A 21,300-nucleotide genomic window follows, 5' to 3' on the forward strand; every position below is an offset into this window, starting at 1 on the left:
TTAACATATGTCAGCTTCCTACTGGAACCCTATTGGTCTGCCCACCTGTGATGCCATAGTAAGGAGGGGCTTTTCTTCAGCAGACTCCTCCCTCGGTATCTCCTTCATCACCATGGCAACAGCCTTATCTGCCGCCCTAGAGCCTTTTCCCTACAACAGTGAAATCAACAATGACTTGTGTCAGGAGGAAACTTTAATTTGTTATTGATTACAAAAATTTCTAATTGTTTAGAGAACAATCCAACATTACATGAAGAGGTAAAATGCTGGAAGTAAGTCTTGAGGCTTTTGGCTGAGAACAAAATACACAAATGTGAAAAATGATGATTTGTGACCAGGTAGGTATCTGTATTTACATATTTACCACTTGAATTGGTTATATTTATTATTGACAGTATTTTATATTTGTGAAATTTTAGGCAATTTTCATGGCATAAAAATACTTTAAAAATTCCTTCATTTATAAAACCTTAAGGATTGTTTATTTTCAATTATTTATTATGATTGTTATGATACCTACCTATCATGACCAATTATTAATCTGGGTTGGGTGTGATATGCTGTACTAAAATTATTTGGAGAAGTCCAATTTACAAAAAAAAACCCCAAACAAACATTGAATTATGTTAGATACGTCCTTCTCAAGGAATTTCACAAATTGAGACGTAAACAAAAAGGCAGGTAACAATTCAGACAGATTCAAACCAGCAAACCCTACCAGAGTGTATGTAAAATACCATATCTCTGAATCATATTTAGGCGGCCAGGGTTTTCCACCTTCAAAAATACCAGTCTTTGAAGCTTTCAAAAATTGAAAAATAACATTATTACAGATGATTGGAAACAAAATAAAAACCACATTTTGAAGCAATTTAGACTACATTAAATGAATTATCTTTCAAATCTTCTGTGATAAAACAAACATCACTTCCTCTGATCTATGTAGCATTTATCAACTCATTTTCTGATCTCCCCTCTTTTCAGAGCTTCCACTGAGAACACAGAATTCAATATTAGTATTATAAATGCATGTTAAAAAGGGAGTATAAGCTTGTTATAATGGGAATGTAATATACATAATAAATGATGCAGTAAACGTATTGAATCCTGCAAGTTAATAAGCAGATATTGATTCTTATACTGGTGAATAATGAAATTCATTATCTGCAAAGATATTTGCTAGGATCACTACTAATCTGAAAGGACAATAAATATCGTCAATAACCAAACATAATGGAAAATGGTATTTCATTCATTCATCATTTTAATCAGCCTATGCCTCTGAAAGTTTATATGTTTTACAATATCTGATCTGCTAATATATTGGCTGGTCCGAACAGGAAAAAGGGTGTTCTTTAAGAGGAAATTGTTCTTGTGCTTCTATGGGGGCTAAATTTATTCTTCTACACTAAACCAGTTTTACCAGGACTTGCTCCATATGGAGGTGGGTGTTATCTCTGGAGCAACAATCTTCTAATCCTCCTTCTAGGAGCCCTGATATCAGCCTATTTTCTTCAACCCTACCTATCCTTGCTCCTGCCTCTTGAATAGCCACTAGGAAATTCCATAGTTCTGACAGGAGGCTGAGAAGATTGGACGAGACCTGGCAAATTGAAGGCTTTAATCTTCTTGGAGCATCAAAACAAGCCATAGTAAGATCTAATGGTTTAACCAGGATAGTTCCTGCCCCAGGAGGCCAGGCTACTGAGTAGACCACAAATCTTTAACAAGTAAGAGCAAAAGACCAAAAGCCCAGGCAACTGCTATCAATCAGGAGTCACACTGGAGGACTGAATCCTGTAGGAAAAAAAAATCCAGAATGGGTGACTTCAACCTAATGTTTCAAAGACATTCGGGCTCAGTTGTTCTAAGTAGCAGGAAATTCCCTTTTGTTCTAGAGGAAATGGGACTACCTCCATTGAGCACCATAATGAAATTTCTGGATTTTACAATGGTTTTCCAGCAGGTGTTTGCTTTCCCCATGCAGACTCAACCACTGTCCTTTTTCTGTTTTCCTCCCTGACATGTATACTGATGGGGATGTGTATGAGGTGGCATTAAGGTCTCTTTTTTGCACTAAAATTTTTTTTTGGAAGATTTATAGCTGACTGAAATATCTCACGTCTATGTTTTCTTCTAAAAAGCATCATTTAAAAAAATGGGCTATATTTCTAGAGGACATGAAAAGGAATTTCTGAGATTCTTTTCAGCACACTTAGCTACAGCAATTTGTATTCTAAGTGTCCGTTGAACCAATTTTGGTTATCATTGTCTGCCCAAAAGACTAACAGAGACTTATATGGCTTCACCATGTAACATAATTAAGATTGTTGGGATATGAAGATCTTCACACAAATCAATAATGACTATTTTAAATCAGAATACATACAATTGTATATAATGGGGAGGATTTCCTATGGATTACTACCTTCATAACATTTTTTCTATCTAAGAAATTATTTGTACAACACAAAAAACAGACATTTTATGGCTAAACCATGTATATATATTCCACAATTCCAACATTTTGGAAAACTGATACTTTTGGAACTTATTTTTTCAAAAGAGCACAATTATCCTGAGAATATATTTTTCCATGCTCCAAGAAGTTCTTTACAGCATTAAACAAATAGGCATGCTCAATTTTTAAATCCTCTTCCGTACAAAGAAATTAATCTTTACGTATAAGGTGAATTTAAAAATGTTAAACTTTGCTTAAGCTAAAACAATGGGGTATCTATTGATCAGCATCTCAAGTTTCCAGACCCAATCATTAGTATCTTGCTATTTGAAATGCTACCAATATGTACACTTTTTGTTTGTATTTGTGCAACTACAGAAGCTAGAATTAGCAACTGACATGCTATTTTAATGAAAAAAAAAATTAGTCCTTTCATGCTGAACTCTATAAAAAAGCAGTGATCAGCTAGAAAGGATTTGTCATAAACACATGCGGTGCTTTTTTATTTCTTGCACAGTAGAGAAAACCCACCAAAGCCAGAGTCAGGTCACTTTTTTGAAGACAGTGCCACTTTTTCTTCAAGGTTACACCTACTACCTGAAAAGAGTCATGACACTCACGTTAGAGCCTGCCATCAACTTTTTAAAAAATAGCTCTATGGCCTTCTGAGATAATCCATCCCCCCCACAAAACTTCACTGTTTTAAAAGTGTGGCTACAGTCAGAGAACACGATGGCAAGCTCTGCACAAACAATATTGCCATAATTCAGGATTTATTTCCCAACAACTACCGCCAAATCAAATCGCCTATACTTTTAAATCAAAACAAGACTTGTCTCTGACTGGATTTCCCGCTTCCACCCAGTATCTAGGAATCAAGAAGTGTTATTTCTGACTCACTCATTCATCATCTACCATGGAGACTCCAGAAATCGGGGTCGAGCTGGTAACTAGTATCGCATGAGACGGAGCGCAGCTTGCCGTCGGCAGCTCTGCAGGCTAGCATCCTTTAATGTAGGGATTTTGTTGTGGCTAATTGGTCAAGTCTATTTTAAAACATGAAGAGATTACCCTTGTGCTCTAATAATGCAGATGTCAAGTTCAGTTTTCTGAGTATAACCACACTTGAGGCTTAAATATTGCTCAGTTCTCTATTATTCAGAACAGGAACATAGCAGAAATAAGATGTATTCACCATCCGACAAGGCACTCATGCATGTAAATAAATTAAGATCCATTTACTTTGGTCCTCACTTTATTTTCAAAGTAGTAAAATATCAGAGGTTGATCAGTAAATATCGGGACACCTTCCAGCTTTTGCTCTTCTGGTGACTGAATTACTTTTTAGCAAAAAGTTTGAAATGCATTTTGTCCACTTTGCTATGAGTTTACTAGGCTTTTTTGAGTAAATTGGGAAACTATGCCCAACTTACTTGGGAAATGATTGTTACTGACAATTATTTGATTCTTGAGGAACTGCTTAAACTATCTCTTTACAATATTATTATATGATTATTACAGAGGGTAGTTGTGGGAGGACGTAGGCTTAGAACACAAACAATGCATCCCAGGAATAACTTATTTTTCTAACTTAAAAAAGTAATAAAATAAATCAAATGCTAATGTTCAAGAATCATAAAACCTAGCCTCACCAAAGGGAACCAGTGGTACTTTACAGACTTTATACTTGACTATTTTCAAGGCAAAGAGAAAACAGAAATGTCATAGAGGACTGACTGAAATTAGACTAACTGATCCTGTAGGATTTTAGAAGTCCCATGAAGAGAAGACATATATTTTGATTTAATGTATTATATATAATTTTAGATATATATGTAAAATGGATTTGAGCCATTTATAGCACATTAAAAGTATTATGTATGTAAATATGTATGGTTCAAATTGACCGTGAGCCCGTCATTGGGCAGGGATTGTCTCTGTTGCCGAATTGTACATTCCAAGTGCTTAGTACACATAGTAAGCACTTAATAAATACTATTGAATGAATAGAGAATAAGACAAAGAGTTTGGAAGAATATATTAGTTTTTCACTAAAAACAAAACACACTGAGGACTTCTGTTATGCAAAAATATGAAAACTCTGAATTTCTAATTTTTTTCAAATGCATAGCACATCTCTTGCCTTCCAAATCCTGTCTTCAGTTATAATTTTTTGTATAGTCGGGTTTTCCATCGGGTTTTTCTGGAGACCTTATTCAAGTCCCGAAATAGGAAGGCCACAACTGAATTTTCATATAACCAGTACATGCAGACATTAGCAAGGCTGAATTTATAATGAAAAAGTTCTACATGTTAAATTTAGCCTTCCTGTTGGTCCGGCGGAAAGAACACGGTACTGGGAATCAGAAGCCCCGAGTTCTAGTTCCAGTTCTCCTTGCTGGGGCTGTGCCATCACAGGTGAGGGTTTTTCACTGTAGAACCCCTGAGGACATTAAATGAGATGGGCAGGGCAAAATTGCCAGATAATGTATGTGGAACAGGTGGGAGCCATTACCAAGACAAACCTGACTGGGCAAAGTGCCTTGACACAGCATCAGCACTAGACTGTGCTCACTTGAGCCGTTAATGAATGGGCCCTTCATGTAAAAACACAAAACAACCTTACAACCACTATAGAGCATCCCACCCCGTCTACTCACTGCTGCACTTTGTACCTCAGTTGGGACATGATTGGCGGGGAAGAAAGAGTGTGAGTAGTGTAAACTCTTAGAGGGCAAGAATCATGTCTTACCAACTCTGTTGTGTTCTCCCAAGAGTTTAGTACAGTGCTCTGCAGGCCATCAGCTTTCAATAAATGTCATCGATTGATTGACTGGTTGAAGCTCACTCACCATTTCTGACAGGAGACTCCCTGAACACATCAAATTTGTGGTGACTCAGAATGTACCATGGCATTGTAGCATAATGACAATCATGCCACCATGCAATATCATAATAAGATTATTGGAAGGATCATTCTACTAGTAGAGTACTAGTATATTCAAGTATTCAAAGTCTGCAGCATCTATGGTATTTACTAAATTAAAATGTAGATTTTACAATTATTTCATAACTGAAATGACAAACTTGGCTGTGGCTCTTTGTTGCCAATTTCAATATGAGTCTGGCTCAAATTAAGAACTGAAATCCTGAAGGGAGTGAATAGAATCATCACAGAATTATTGTCAACTGTATTTCACAACATAAGACCGAAGGACAACCCGCCTACTGTATCTTCAACCACAATAAAAGACAAACAAAGGGAAATGGGTAAGAATTTGTTACCCATTAAATTAATGGATGGAGGATCCAGAATATCCATTCATTCAGTCATATTTATTGAGCGCTTACAGTGTGCAGAGCACTGTGCTAAGTGCTTGGAAAGTACAATTCAGCAACAAAGAGAGACTATCTCTGCCCACAATGGCCTCACAACCTAGAAAGGGGGAGACAGACATCAAAACAAGTAAACAGGCATCATTAGCATCAATATAAATAGTATTAGGCGTTCCCAGACTGAGCTCCTCTTCCCCCTCTACTCCCTCTGCCATCCCCCCTTTACCTCTCCGCAGCTAAAGCCTCATTTTCCCCTTTTCCCTCTGCTCCTCCACCTCTCCCTTCCCATCCCCACAGCACTGTACTTGTCCACTCAACTGTATATAGTTTCGTTACCCTATTTATTTTGTTAATGAATTGTACATCGCCTTGATTCTATTTAGTTGCCATTGTTTTTACGAGATGTTCTTCCCCTTGACGCTGTTTAGTGCCATTGTTCTTGTCTGTCCGTCTCCCCCGATTAGACTGTAAGCCCGTCAAATGGCAGGGACTGTCTCTGTTGCCGACTTGTTCATCCCAAGCGCTTAGTACAGTGCTCTGCACATAGTAAGCGCTCAATAAATACTATTGAATATTAGAGATATATACACATCAAAACAAGTAAACAGGCATTAATATAAATGAATAGAATTATAGCTGTGTACATATATACACAATGCTGTGGGGTGGGGAGGGAGAGTGGAGCAAAGGGAGGGAGTCGGGGCGATGGGGAGGGGAGAGGGAGCTGAGGAAAAGAGAGGCTTAGTCTGGGAAGGCTAAGGAGATAAGTCTTCAGTAGGGCTTTGAAGGAGGGAAATGTGATAGCAGGTGACAGGGGAAAACGTTAGGAATATTTAAAGGGATATTATGATGGGCTCAACTTGATCCATGGATAAGATATAAGAAGAATTATTAGGGGAAATTATTAGGGATATTATAGTGACATATCTTTAATCAAAGAGCCTGTATGTCACAGAGGGAATACATCAGAGTAAATCTCTAATTATTTTGAGGCATACTGCCCGAGACAATCCTGGATCTCCTTGAAGACAGGGATCATGGCTAGTATACTTTTCTGTACACAATAGGCATTTAATAAATAGGCATTCAATAATCAATAGACATTAGTACAATTTTCTGCACACAATAGACATTTAATAAATACTATCGATAGATCGATTGAGTAGGCTATTCATCTGACCCAGGATAGCATTTCTTATATAATTATATCCATTATTGTGTAATTTGGTCTCAAATTAAAATGGCTCTGCTGCTACTCTGAGATTACCACTCCTTCATTTCTCTCTCTTTTGATTTGTTCTTACCTACTTATCGTGTCCTGTCTCCATTGAAGAAATGGACCATGGAGAAAAAGAAACTATAGAAAAATTGAGTGGAGGTCATGGAGGAGGAGAGGGAAGAGCAAGAAATTTCTATTGGGTGCTTGGGAGTAATTAAAAATCTTAGAATATCAGAAATACCATACTATTCTATCCAGTCCAAATATTCTGTCTGTTGCTAGTTTCGTCTGTCTGTTGTTAGTTTGCTAGATTGCTAGTTGGAATAATGTGATATTTATCGTCCATGGCACTTAACAACTTAGTTATACATGTTTCTTAGAAAGGAAAAAGATGGACAGATTCCGACTTCATGTAAATTATTAGGCAGAAGGTGAAAATTTTGCAACCTCACAGCATTTGAGAATTTGAATCCTCTAGACTGTAAACTACTATGGACAGGGAACATATCTGCCAACTCTGTTGCAGGTACTCCTAAGCTCTGAGCAGGGCGTTCTGCACATAATAATCATGTTGGCATTTGTTAAGCACTTACTATGTGCAGAGCACTGTTCTAAGCGCTGGGGTAGATACAGGTTAATCAGGTTGCCCCACGTGGGACTCACAGTCTTCATCCCCATTTTACAGATGAGGTAACTGAGGCACAGAGAAGTTAAGTGACTTGCCCACAGTCACACAGCTGACAAGTGGCAGAGCCGGGATTCGAACCCATGACCTCTGACTCCCAAGCCCGTGCTCTTTCCACTGAACCATGATGCTTCTCTAGTAAGCACTCAATAAAGACAATTGAATGTGACTGAATCAGGCTTCAATTTTAGACCTCGTACAGATTTTTCAATTACAGAAAATCAAAAAGACTAGAGAAACAAACACAATTGCAAGCTACTCAAGGGCCAGGACCACATGCTTATTGTAGAAATTCAATAAAAAATAATAATGATGGTATTTGTTAAGCGTTTACTATGTGCCAAGCCCTGTTCTAAGCGCTGAGGTATATACAAAGTAATTGGGTTGTCCCACATGGGGCTCACAGTCTTAATCCCCATTTTACAGGGGCACAGAGAAGGTAAGTGATTTGCCCAAAGTCACACAGCTGACAAGTGGCAGAGCTGGGATTAGAACCTACGACCTCTGACTCCCAAGCCTGGGCTCTTTCCACTTAGCCACGCTGCTTCCACTAATAAATGTTGCTGAGGGTGGGAAAAATGTGAAATGGAGAAGCGGACACCAATAAAATATTAGACTATATCAATCAGCTTTATACAAACCTCTATTCCATACTGTTTTGCAGCAGGCGTATATCAAATATTCAGGTTATATACCAGAAATCATATTCCAGCCACGAGTCCCTGTAATATGCTGCTATGGCAAGGACATTGTGCAAGTTGTGGCAAGTATTGTCATGAAATCACATTTAGCACTTGGGTCAATTTAAAGTGTTCTAGGGAGGTGGTGTAAATATTGATGAGAGATTACAAGGAATACCTAAGGTAATGGGGAAGTTATAAAGCCAATCTTATGAAAGATTTCATTCCATTAATGCATACTCAAAGAAGAAAATGTAGAAGGTATGGATTTGCTCTCCTAAACTGCAAACTCATTTTGTGCTATTTCTGTTGTACTGTACTCTCCCAAGCAATTTGTACAGTGCTCTGCACATAGTAAGAACTCAATAAATGCCACCGATTGTTTAATTGATTCTTGTCTTGTCCAAACTTGACACACACCCCTTTTAAAGAAATAAATGTTCAAGACTGGTCTCCTGGAGCAAAATGATTAAATTCATGTCTTAACAAATGGGAAGACCTCATAGGCTTCAAGGCTCTCCATCACCTTGCCCCTTCCTACCTCTCCTCCCTTCTCTCTTTCTACCGCCCACCCCGCACGCTCCACTCCTCTGCCGCCCACCTCCTCGCCGTCCCTCGGTCTCGCCTATCCCGCCGTCGACCCCTGGGTCACGTCCTCCCGCGGTCCTGGAACGCCCTCCCTCCTCACCTCCGCCAAACTGATTCTCTTTCCCTCTTCAAAACCTTACTTAAAAATCACCTCCTCCAAGAGGCCTTCCCAGACTGAGCTCCTCTTCCCCCTCTACTCCCTCTGCCATCCCCCCTTTACCTCTCCGCAGCTAAAGCCTCATTTTCCCCTTTTCCCTCTGCTCCTCCACCTCTCCCTTCCCATCCCCACAGCACTGTACCCGTCCGCTCAACTGTATATATTTTCGTTACCCTATTTATTTTGTTAATGAATTGTACATCGCCTTGATTCTATTTAGTTGCCATTGTTTTTACGAGATGTTCTTCCCCTTGACGCTGTTTAGTGCCATTGTTCTTGTCTGTCCGTCTCCCCCGATTAGACTGTAAGCCCGTCAAACGGCAGAGACTGTCTCTATCTGTTGCCGACTTGTTCATCCCAAGCGCTTAGTACAGTGCTCTGCACATAGTAAGCGCTCAATAAATACTATTGAATGAATGAATGAATGTTAAAATACTGTTATATACTTGCAGAATAAAAGACAGTAAATTTATTCAAATGTCATAAGGTGATATTACTTGGTACTCATTTTTAGTTACAGAAAGTCCATTAAATTATGAATATGTGTATTCATTAGATCCCTTTGTGAATACATCATATAAATTCAATTACCATTTTACAAGTGAGTTTCATTACTGAGAGATATTTTCAACAGTTTTTGTATAGCATTTCTTTATTTTTGTATTTTTTAGGCCTCTGCCTCAGCTATTCATGCCTCATTCACAAAATAGGAAATATGAATATCTCATATCCCTTCTCATCTACTGCATCAGCCTCACTGATAACCTCCCTGCCTCCAGCCCCTCTGGTCCTTACTTCACTCTATTGTCTGGATCATTTTTCTTAAAGAAAATTATTCTGAGCAATCTCCCTACTCCTAGAAATCTCCAGTGATTTCTCATCCATATCCAAATCAAATGGAAACTCCTCACCTGAAGCTGTAAGGTATTCAATCAGCTCTCACCTCTTGTTTATCCCCTCTCATCTCCCATTCCTCCTCTCATGGTTGCACCTGGAGAGTTTCCAGTACTCTACCAGTCTTGGCTGTGGGAGGGAGAGTCAAGCAAAGGCCAAACCATTCTATTCCTAGCCTGGGCAGTGACTAGATAGTGGAAGGCAATCTGCTACAAGCCCAAACTCATCCATGCTGGGCAGCAGGGGCGTGTGAGAGAGCCAAGGGTGGAGACATGAGTTTACTGCGCAGAAGGCGGCAATGGTAAACCACTTACGTATTTTTACCAAGAAAACCCTATACAGTGCCAGAACAACTGCAAAGAGAGTGGGGCTTTCTGGGAGAGATGTGTCCATGGTGTCTCTATGGGTCGGAAATGACTCGACGGCATAAAGCAAGACATCTACCAATACAACCCAGCCTTCAGCTTTAAGTCACTCAGTCAGCTCTCATTCATTCATTCAATCATATTTAATGAGCACTTACTGCATGCAGAGCACTGTACTAGCGCTTGGAAAATACAATTCAGCAACAAATAGAGACAATCACTACCCAACAATGGGCTCACCTCTTATTTATCCTCTCTCATCTCCCACTACAATCCAGCCAGCACATTTCACTCCTCTTACACCAATCTACTTACTGTGTCATTGTATCATCTTTCCTATGATTGACACCTTGTGCAATTCCTCAAGCTTGCTTGGAACTTCTTCCACCTGTATATCTTCAGACCACCCACCATTCTCCACATCTTTAGGGTCATAGTAAAAAGCCTACCTCCTCCAGGAAGCCTCACAAATATCTCCTCTTCCCATCCTATTCATCCTCCCTTCTTCATCATCCTTGCAGTTAACTACCTACCTGTTAAGCACCTCACCCTCATCCCAATATTCATCTCTTTATTCCCTTCTACCGGTAATTTATTTTAATGTCTGTCTGATCTGCTAGATTTTAAACTCTTGAGGGATCTGTCTACCAAGTATCTTGTACTCTTACAAGCAGTTAGTATAATGCTCTACAAACAGTAAGCAATCAAAATATCACTGCTTGATTTAATTATTTTGCTATTGGAACTTTTTTTATTAACAAAATCCTAAAACAGTGATCTTTTTTTTAACCAGATGGTCCAAGAGTTTTAACTCTGACAATTTTCTGTTGTTGCTGGATTCACTTTCTATTTGGGCTTGTTGACAAACTACTTTCAGAAACTAGTTGACTCGGTATTTGGTATCTATTAAAATTCTACCCCATTTTGAAATGTTTACATTGGTAAGTTCATATTTATAAATGTATTAACAATTACAATGCAAAAAATGCCCAATATATTTTCAAAATTTGCTTCTCCCCCTCCTACTCATTCACTGATACCTGAATCAGTGGAATATTTGTTTTGATTTCAATACTTTATGCTCTTAAATTCTCTGAATCTGAAACTATGCTTCCCATTGTGAAATTGATCTCAAATTCCTGGTAATTAACATGAAACTAGGACACCCAGTGGGTATTTTAAAAGTAATTATTATGTATTACTAAAGTAGAATTATTACAAAGTTCATTGTAAATGTAAAAATATACCTCATGCACCTGCGGGCAAAATGTGATTCCCATCATCAATTAACATTCATTAAGTTTGTATTGTGGGCATGACAGAATTCTTAGTTTTACCAGTGGTAATAAGCCCTCGGCTGACAAAATGGGGTTGGTTCAAAATGGGGGGAACTGTAGACTTCAGGTCTTGCATGATCCCAGTAAGGCTACAGAATGTAAGGTCGAATGCCAGGTTTATTTAAGGATATAATAATAATAACGATGCTGGTATTTGTTAAGCGTTTACTATTTGTCAAGCACTGTTCTAAGTGCTGTGGGGGGATACAAGGTGATCAGGTTGTCCCACATGGGGCTCACAGTCTTAATCTCCATTTTACAGATGAGGTCACTGAGGCACAGAGAAGTTAAATGACTTGCTGGATCTGGGATTAGAGCCAATGACCTCTGACTCCTATGCCTGTACTCTTTCCACTGAGTCATGCTGCTTCTCTAAAAGGATATAAGGCAGAATGCTAGGGTCACCTAGAGAGTATAGGTGAAAAGCAAGGCCGTGAAATAGGTGAAAGCTCAACTACTGTGGAAAACAAATAGACCACCAGAAGAAAGTGAGGAACTGTCAGGATGCACAGAAATAAGGGAGCACCGCAAGCCTCTGGTGGAAACTGGATAGGGGCTCTGTGGGAAGGATAAGAATCAACGAAAGGTGTGGGGGTGGGGCACTTAATCAACCTTGAAGCTGCGTGCCTTTCCACACCCTGTTTCTCTGGGAAGAATGGGAAACGTCATGGAAAAAATTCCATGACACCTGACTCTTTCCTGGAAGGGGCTGGTCAAGGATTAGAAGTGAATGAATAATGAAATCATTTGATCTGCAATGAGTCTGCTCAACAGTGGGTTAACTGGTGAAGCAGCATCCTTTGGGGTGCACTGGAAGTGGGAGCTAAGGGGTAGCAATAAAATTATTCTCAGGCCAATCACGGGGAGCAAGTTCTTAGTTATGGTGAGGATTGTTATGGGTGCTCTCAGCCACCACAGATAGGTTTTCTTGCAACTTACAGAACTTGGAGAAAATTTGACCCACGCTCTTAAGGAGTTTACAATTTAGAGCAGGAGTCAAGGTGAAGAAACAAAAGTCAAAATACTCTGTTCTTAATATTAAAGCTATGCTCACCTCAGTAAAACTATCCTGGGTGGCGCACACAATAAGAATGGATGCCAGCAGGATACCCAAACTATTGTATGTGAGTTGAAATTGGGAACCAAAATCAAGAAAGAATAATAATGTTGGTATTTGTTAAGCGCTTACTATGTGCAGAGCACTGTTCTAAGTGCTGGGGTAGACACAAGGGAATCAGGTTGTCCCACGTGGGGCTCACATTTTACAGATGGGGTAACTGAGGCACCGAGAAGTTAAGTGACTTGCCCACAGTCACACAGCTGACAAGTGGCAGAGCTGGGAAGACAGAGAAATATTTTAAGTCTACAGTAAAACATCACCACATGCATCACATGTGATCTGGGTTTCTGCTGCTTAGATTGTCTAGTTTGACTCCTGTTATCAAGAAAGGAATGGTGCTTTTTGAGCACCAGTTTTATAAGGAATGAGAGTCAGGGAAGCAAAAGCGAAAACAGCTCTAGGCGCTGCAAGCATCAAACATGACACTATAAGAAGGGATAGGTATCTTGTGTGCATAATGAAGCCAGGATTGTGTTTTCAGTACCGGCCTTTTCAGATCCGCATATACTTACAGTTGAACTTCCCCGACAATGATGTCTTCTTCAAATATGAAGGGCAACTATATAGAGACCTGAGGTCAAGTTGACAGATCACTAGCTGATAAAGACTTTCTGACATTACAGTCATCTGCTGAATTTGGAACAATCATAGCTGTATGTTCCAAATTGAAATATGTCCTCAATAGTTACCTGTGAACCTTTTCCATGAGTCACAAAAGACGACTCTGTTAACCCATGAATTTCCTTCTTTGTAACTTTCAGAATACTTTAGAAGAGATTAAATTAACATTTAAGAGTGTTTCGGCTGAACTCATTTAAACTTGCTAAATAATGCATTGTGTCCTTTGAGATCTGAGTATAAAGGCAACCGCAGGATACTGATATTCCATAAAATATAAATTAATACTATTTCTAGGTGTTAAGGATAGGAAAAAATTTCTACCATCACATTTGTGCCACTGATTGTCACCAGATCCATCTACAAATTTTTCAATAAACGTTTAGTGGTTTGACTTTCAATTTATGATTATATGCTTGTCCTCTAGCCTGTAAGCTTGGTAGGAGCGGGGACTGTGTCTGTTTGTTGTTGTATTGTACTTTCCCAAGCTCTTTGTACAGTGCTTTGCACACAGTAAGCGCTCAATAAATACGATTGAATGAATGAATGCTTACAGACAGGTTAAAAAACTTCTTCAGGGTTAATAAACTTTCATCAGCCCACAAATTGTTTTCAGTTTTATAGCCAGCTTCTGGCCTTTGATATATTTGAGGAATATTTATAAGTGATAAAAATAATATTTGTTAAGCACTTACAATGTGCCAAGCACTGTGCAAAATGCTGGAGAGATACAATACAAGGGTGGGGGGAGAGAGAACAGATATTTCATTCCTACTTAACAGATGAGGAAACAGGCACAAAGCAGTTAAATGACTTTCCAAAGAGGTCGCATAGCAGGCAAGAAGTACAGCAAGTTTCCTGACCCCCAATCCTGTACTCTTTCCACTAAGCCATGTAGCTTCCAAGATAAATATTCTTCCTAGTCTGGATGCACTTCCATCAACTCTGCAAATAGTAGTGACCTTTTTTCATTGTTAGATTTCCCCATTGGGCACCTAGGAAAATGCTTGGTGCACTGACATTCTGGATATTTTTGACCAAATATTGACCCTATCTATAGGCAACTCCATAGGGGATGGAACAGCCCCTCAAGGATGAAATGACTTTATGGACAAGCCCAGTGCTAGGCTCCCCTCATTGAATCCACCCTTTCCCCCACATTCTCAGTGATTCAAACAATCGATCCATCAATCGAATTCACTGAGCACTTGCTGTGTGCAGACCACTATATTAAGCACTTGGGAGAGTACAACATAACAGAGTTGTATTGTACAGGTTCATGTCGAGGTACCTACGTGAACCTCAACGTGGCTTCTTTTGTCCTCCAGTAGTTACTATATTGCTTCACACAGTTTTCATGTATCAGCCATCCAGATAGAAACAAGTGAAAAATTATTTTCACATTGTTGTCAGTATCCTGCTTCTGTGGCACATTATCACCTGGATACTTGGAAGAACTGAATAATGATTCCTCATTGACATTAGTCCAAATGTTCAGGCAAGTTCTATTTAGCATCCCTAAGTTTTCCCATTTATTTGGAAACCTTTTCCTCCTCTCATACTCATTACGAACAGCTCAACCCTGTGTGTGTATCCTTCCCTCTGGAACTTGCTGATAATTTCTGCCCGAGGTAACGGTAACATATCAATCAATTATATTCACTGAGTGCTTACTGTGTGCAGAGCACTGTACTAAGCACTTGGGTAAGTACAGCGTGGCTTAGTGGAAAGAGCCCAGGTTTGGAAGTCAGAGGTCGTGGGTACTAATCCCGGCTCCACTACTTATCAGCTCTGTGACTTTGGGCAAGTTGCTTAACTTCTCTGTGCCTCAGTTATCTCATCTGTAAAATGGAGATTAAGATTGTGAACCCCATGTGGGACAACCTGATAACTTTGTAACTTAGAACGGTGCTTGGCACATAGTAAGTGCTTAACAAATACCACCATTATTATTACAATATAACTGAGTGGGTAGACACCTTCCCTGCCCACAACAAGCTTACAGTCTAGAGGGGGAGACAGACATTAATATAAGTAAATAAATTACAGATAGGTATGTAAGTGCTCTGGGCCTGAGGGAGGGGTGAATAAAGGGTGAAAATCCAAATGTAAGGATGACAGAAATGCTTTGTGTGAAGAGATGTTTCATTTTTGTTCACCTTAAACCTACCAACTTCAAGCATCAATGCTGTCCCCTCATCCTACTGGTGTGCGATTTGGTAAACAATAGTTCTGTTTTACTTATTCAGAATTTTATGATTTTGAAGACTTCCATTTGGCCTGAGTCTTTCTGGACCAAAGAGTCATAACTCTTACAGTCATTCTGCCATGGAAACTGCTCCATCCCAAACTTGATTGCTCTTTTCTATGTTGTCTCCAGCTCTGTTTCATAGTCTCTAAGACACAGAACCCCACTTAAAGCTTATTCCTATTTCAGGTGTACCATGATGCATGTGATGCCAAAATTCCTTTATTTTTTGTTTTGTATTCCCTTCATTATAATGTTCAAAATTTGATTCACCTTTTTCAGCCCCTGTTACCCACTGAAACAATGATTTTTAAAAAGTCACCCACAAATCCAAGATCTGTTTTCTGAGTGTTGACTGATACCCTGAGTCCATCACCTTGCATCTGTCCATTTGGATTATTTTTCCTAAGGTACAAAACTTGCACTTGTTCCTACTGAAGGACATATGTCATTTTTTAGCATACTCACTAAGTTTTATAAGGTTTCTTGCATTTCATCCCCTGGAAGAGTTTACTATCAACTGCACACTCATGCTTCTAGATCATTTACAAAGATATGAAACAAAACCAATCTTTGACCTGATCCATGGGGCCCCACATTTTATACTTCTTCATTCGAAAAAAAATGCCCATTTCTATCTCCCCATCGTTCTTAGTTTTGGGTCAATTTTCTGTTCATGACACTCGTTCCTTCCAATCCATTAATCTCATTTTTTTTTAAGCTTTTGGTGCAGAACCCTCCCAAAGGCTCTTCTGCTCATATATTATCTACTTTTTGTCATCTTCAAAACTATGCAATCACAGTTGCCAACATTATCATTCTCCCCGCCTCACAGGCCAGGAACCTTGGCATTATCCTTCACTCCTTCCTCTACTTCAAATGCTATATTCAGCCTATCACTGAATACTGTCAGTTCTTCCTCTTCTGCATTTTCAGGATCTGCACTTTCAACTTCATCCCGACACCCACTTCCCAGGTCCAGACACTTGTATTCTGATTTCACTATTGTATTAGCCTCCTCTCTGACTTTCCAGCCTCCAGCCTTTCCCTTCTCCAGTCCAGACTTCACTTTGCTGTCTATATAATTTATATAAAACACTGTTCTGCACACACCTCTGCACTCCTCAGAACTGAGAAGAAGCATGGCCTAGTGGAAAAAACATGGGCATAAGAGTCAGAGGACCTGACTTCTAATGCTAGCTTTGCCAATTGCTTTCTGCGTACTTTAGAGTCTGTTTACTTGTTTTATTGTCTGTTTCCTCCCTTCATGATTGTGAGCCCATTGTTGGGTAGGGATTGTCTCTATTTGTTGCTGAATTGTACTTTTTAAGTGCTTAGTACAGTGCTCTGTACACAGTAAGTGCTTAATAAATACGACTGAATGAATGAACTTTGCTGTGCTTCCATTTCATCAACTTTAAAATGGGGACTAAATACCTGTTCTCATTCCTAGACTTTGAAGCCTCCCAAATGGGACAGAGACTGTATTCAACCTGATTAACTTGTATCTACCCCAGTGCTTAGAAAAGTGCTTGACATATAGCAAGCGCTTAATACCAAGATAATAATAATAACATTCAGTAGTTTCCCGTTTTTAGATAATAATAATAGCATTCAGTAGTTTCTTGTTTTTCTTCATATCAAGCATAAACTCCTAGCATTGACTTTAGGGCACCCAATCAGCTCTCTCCCCCTTATTATCTCTCTTCTCCCACCTCACCCCAACTGGCATGCTTGGTTCCTTCCTGCTAACCTACTCACTGTGTTTTGTTCTTGTCTCTCTCACTGGTGTCTTGCTTGCGTTCTCCCTTATGCCTGAAATTCCCTTTTTTTAAGCCTTCTTTCAGTGTTTCATTGGGTTATTGAGGTGTATATGTAGCTGTAACCCTGGGATATATTTATCATGCAGTGGCTAGAAATTGGTTGAAGACATCAAACCAGAATGGCTCTATCTCTGGGGTGTATGTATCATGGTCTACTGAGCAGCTTGGCCTAGTGAGAAGCAGTAAAGCCTAATGGACAGAGCAAGGCCTTGGGAGAAAGAAGGACCTGGGTTCTAATCCTTGTCTGTTGTGTGACCTTGGACAAGTCACTTCACTTCTCTGTGCCTCAGTTACCTCATTTGTAAAATGGGAATCGAGATGGTGAGTACCATGTGGGGCAGGGACCGTGTCAACCTCAGCACTTAGTACAGTGCCTGGCACATACTAAGCACTTCACAAATACCACAATTATTATTATCATGGGTGCTGAAATCTGGGATTTTCTCATGTGTGTGTGTGTATCTGTGCTATCCATTGTAGGGGACTCTCCAGAATCTCTTTTGGCCTGCCTAATTTCCTTTGTGTATCTAAACAAATTCTGCAAATGGAACAAAGAGTATTTTAGAAAATCATCCATGGAAGTCCTAGATCCTGGACTCCTTCTTGATAACCTAAATTTGGCCTTCATATGTTATTGATACCACTGTGAACTGCAGTCTCCTCTCATCTCCCTCTAATAACCTTTCTGCAGTCCTTGTGAAATATGCTACATTTTGCACGTTTCATGCAAGTGAGTCACCAGGCTGTCTTCCAGGATGGCACCCATACAGCTAGCTATGAACTTAATAAGTGAATCACCCACTCCTATGCCGGGCTCCTATCCACTCTGAAGGAACCCCTCAGTGGTGCAAGAGAGCAATGTGACCTAGTGGAAAAAGCACGAGCCTGGGAGGCGGAGGATATGGATTCCGGCTCCACCACTTGTCTGCTGCTTGGGCAAGTTTGCTTCACTTCTTCTTGCCTCTGTTACCTCGTCTATAAAATAGGGATTAAATTATCCTCCCTCCAATTTAGACTGTGAGCCTTATATGGGACTGGGACTGAATCCATATGGATTAACTTGTATCTACCCCAACACTTAAAACAGTACTTGACACAGAGTAAGTGCTTAACCGTTATAATTTAAAAAACCCTAAACTGAGAGCTGGAGGATTTTGCTCCTTCTTCATCTGGACACCTCTATTTTGGGGTCTTTCTTTCTTTCTTTTAGAGGACCTGAGGGCTGCCAGAACTAATCCTCCTCCAGTACAAGTTGTACTTGGCAAAATGTGATGATGGTGGACAGCTCTGCTTCTAGAATTCCCACTGAACTCTCTATGTTAGTATTTTACCAGTGTGAACCCCAGTTTAGTTTAGTTTGCCTTCTTCAGACATTTGAAACCTATCCGGTGGACAGCTTATCCAGTAGCAAATTGTCACAAAATTCCCTGTTCCCTACTCTATTTCTGTCAGGCACCAAAAATTACTCTTTAATAGCAATGAGGCTGGTTAATTCCTTGAGTTAGTAGCTTAAGTATCACCTGGTCTCAGTTTAGGCTCTCAGTGGTTCTGCTTTGCTCTCTCTCTACCTCAGCAAGCAATTGTCAGAGCTGGAATTAGAACTCAGATCTTCTGACTCCCGGATCTTTCCAATAGGCCATACTCCTCAATCGTGGTTTTTTCGGGCTAATGGTCAGATTCCTTGAAGTTCAGGGGCTATGCCTTCTGCTTCTTCCTCAAGACGTATCCTGTCCTTTTCAATGCTTCCTGACACCCAATGTGCTTGGCACAAAATCCATGCAATGGCCCTGCTGCTTCAGTCCATCTGGGACAGAAGTCATGGGTGCTAATATGAAAAAAAGAGAAAAAGGATGTGGCAGGGAAGGAAAATAGAACCGGAACATTTCTAAAATCCACTAAAATTGCTAAAATCCACCCTATCCTCTCCTTTCAAACAGCTACCACAATACTCCAAGCTAATAATCCAAGCTAGGATAATTGAATAATAATCCGATTATCCTATCCCACCTTGAGTACTGTATCAGCCTCCTTGCTGACCTCCCTGCCTCCTCTCTTGCCCCGCTCCAGTCCATACTTTACTCTGCTGCCAGGATCGTTTTTAAACAAAACCATTCAGTCCATGTTTCCCCTCTCTTCAAGAATGTTCCATGGTTGCCCATCCAATATCACACCAAACTCCTTACCACTGACTTTAAGGCACTCTCCTTGTCCTCTCCTACCTTACCTCGCTGCTCTCCTACAACAACCCAGCCTGCACACTTGCCTCTTCTGATGCCAACCTTTTCATTATAACTCAGTCTCTTCTGTGTCTGCACTGACTTCTAGCCCATATCCTGCCTCTGGCCTGGAAGACCCTTCCTCTTCATATTCAACAGACAACAACTACTCTCCCCACCTTCAAAGCCTTACTGAAGGCACATCTTCTCCAGAGAGGCCATCTCCAATCAAGTCCTCAGTTTCTCTACCCCCACTGCCTTCTGTATCACCCAGACACATGGATTTGCTCCCTTTATTCACACCCCCCTCATCCCCACACCACTTATACTTTATTTATATTAATGCCTCCATCTGCAACTGTTGTGGTAGTGTATCCATAGAGTTTTCATGGTAAAAATATGGACATGGTTTACCACTGCACAGTAAACTTGAGTCTCCACCATTGACTCTCTGCCATGCCACTGCTGCCCAGCACAGGTGAGTTTTGACTTGTAGCAGATTGCCTTCCATTTTCTAGCCACTGCCCAAGTTAAGAATGGAATGGATATGCCTCTGCTTGACTCTTCCTCCCTCAACCAAGACTAATAGAGTACTGGAAACTCTCCAGGTGTGATCCTGAGAGGGGACAGCATGTGTGTACATATCTGTAATTTATTTATTTATATTAACATCTATCTCCCATGCTATATTAATTCATTCAATAGTATTTATTGAGCGCTTACTATGTGCAGAGCACTGTACTAATCGCTTAGAATGTACAAATCGGTAACAGATAGAGGCAGTCCCTGCCCTTTGACAGGCTTACAGTCTGATCGAGGGAGACGGACAGACTGTAAGCTATAAACTGTACGCTCGTTGGGGGCAGGGAACGTGTCCGTTTACTGTTGTACTGTACTCTCCCAAGCGCCTTGTACAGTGCTCTGCAAACGGTAAGAGCTCAATAAATATGATTGAATGAATATCTGTAATTTATTTATATTAATGTCTGGCTCCACCCCTTTAGACTCTAACTTGCTATGGGCAGGGAATGTGTCTGTTTATTTTGGTATTAGTACAGTACTCTGCACATAGTAAGCACTCAATAAATATGATTGAATGAAGGATGAATAAGAACATAAATGCTTAGTTTGTAAATATGTATTCATTTTTTGGATTTCTTCCTTTCCATTATGAATTTTTATGAATATACCTGTAGTCACCACACACGAACTAAAAGTTAGAAAAATTGACCTCCTAGTTTTTATTTTGCAGCTTTTCTAAGAAATAAAAAAGGCAGACTTTGTATTAAGCTTATAAATTAATGAAATATTTTCTCATTCCAGATCTGGTCAATCCTCATTGATGCAGAACTTTTAAAATACTACAGTCAGGTCTCATCTCTTACCTGAAGATACCAAGCTATGCCCATCTCTGTAGTAAACAATTCAAAATCCTGATTATTCATTCATTCATTCATTCATTCAATCATTTATTGAGGACTTACTGTGTGCAGAACATTCTACTAAGCACTTGGATAATACAATTCAGCAACAGATAGAGACAATCCCTACCC

The 21,300-nt window shown here is 39.8% G+C and overlaps 1 protein-coding gene, 1 long non-coding RNA gene and 1 other non-coding gene across 11 annotated transcripts in view; 1 reads left to right on the plus strand and 2 right to left on the minus strand.

Moving 5' to 3' along the window:
* Positions 1-21,300, minus strand: part of PEX5L (peroxisomal biogenesis factor 5 like) — a 288,594-nt gene that overhangs the window by 123,783 nt on the left and 143,511 nt on the right. For 4 of the 9 annotated variants that reach the window (XM_029066450.2, XM_029066482.2, XM_029066427.2 and 1 more), the window contains exon 2: positions 46-150. The exons of 1 other annotated variant lie outside the window; for it this stretch is intronic. In XM_029066450.2, coding sequence (XP_028922283.1) covers positions 46-150 — 105 coding nt within the window. Of the gene's footprint in view, positions 1-45; positions 151-2,992; positions 3,059-21,300 lie in introns of all 9 variants that reach the window. 4 more of the 9 variants (XM_039913166.1, XM_029066443.2, XM_039913167.1 and 1 more) reach the window with 2 other exon arrangements.
* On the plus strand, positions 149-21,184 carry LOC120638631. Its single transcript, XR_005660393.1, has 2 exons — positions 149-338; positions 21,071-21,184. It is a non-coding gene; the product is annotated as an uncharacterized LOC120638631 (long non-coding RNA).
* Positions 20,236-20,373, minus strand: LOC114816007. The gene has a single exon (XR_003763777.1). It is a non-coding gene; the product is annotated as a small nucleolar RNA SNORA7 (small nucleolar RNA).

This window comes from Ornithorhynchus anatinus, chromosome 1 (assembly GCF_004115215.2).
Source record: "Ornithorhynchus anatinus isolate Pmale09 chromosome 1, mOrnAna1.pri.v4, whole genome shotgun sequence".
Classification (NCBI taxonomy): Eukaryota; Metazoa; Chordata; class Mammalia; order Monotremata; family Ornithorhynchidae; genus Ornithorhynchus; species Ornithorhynchus anatinus.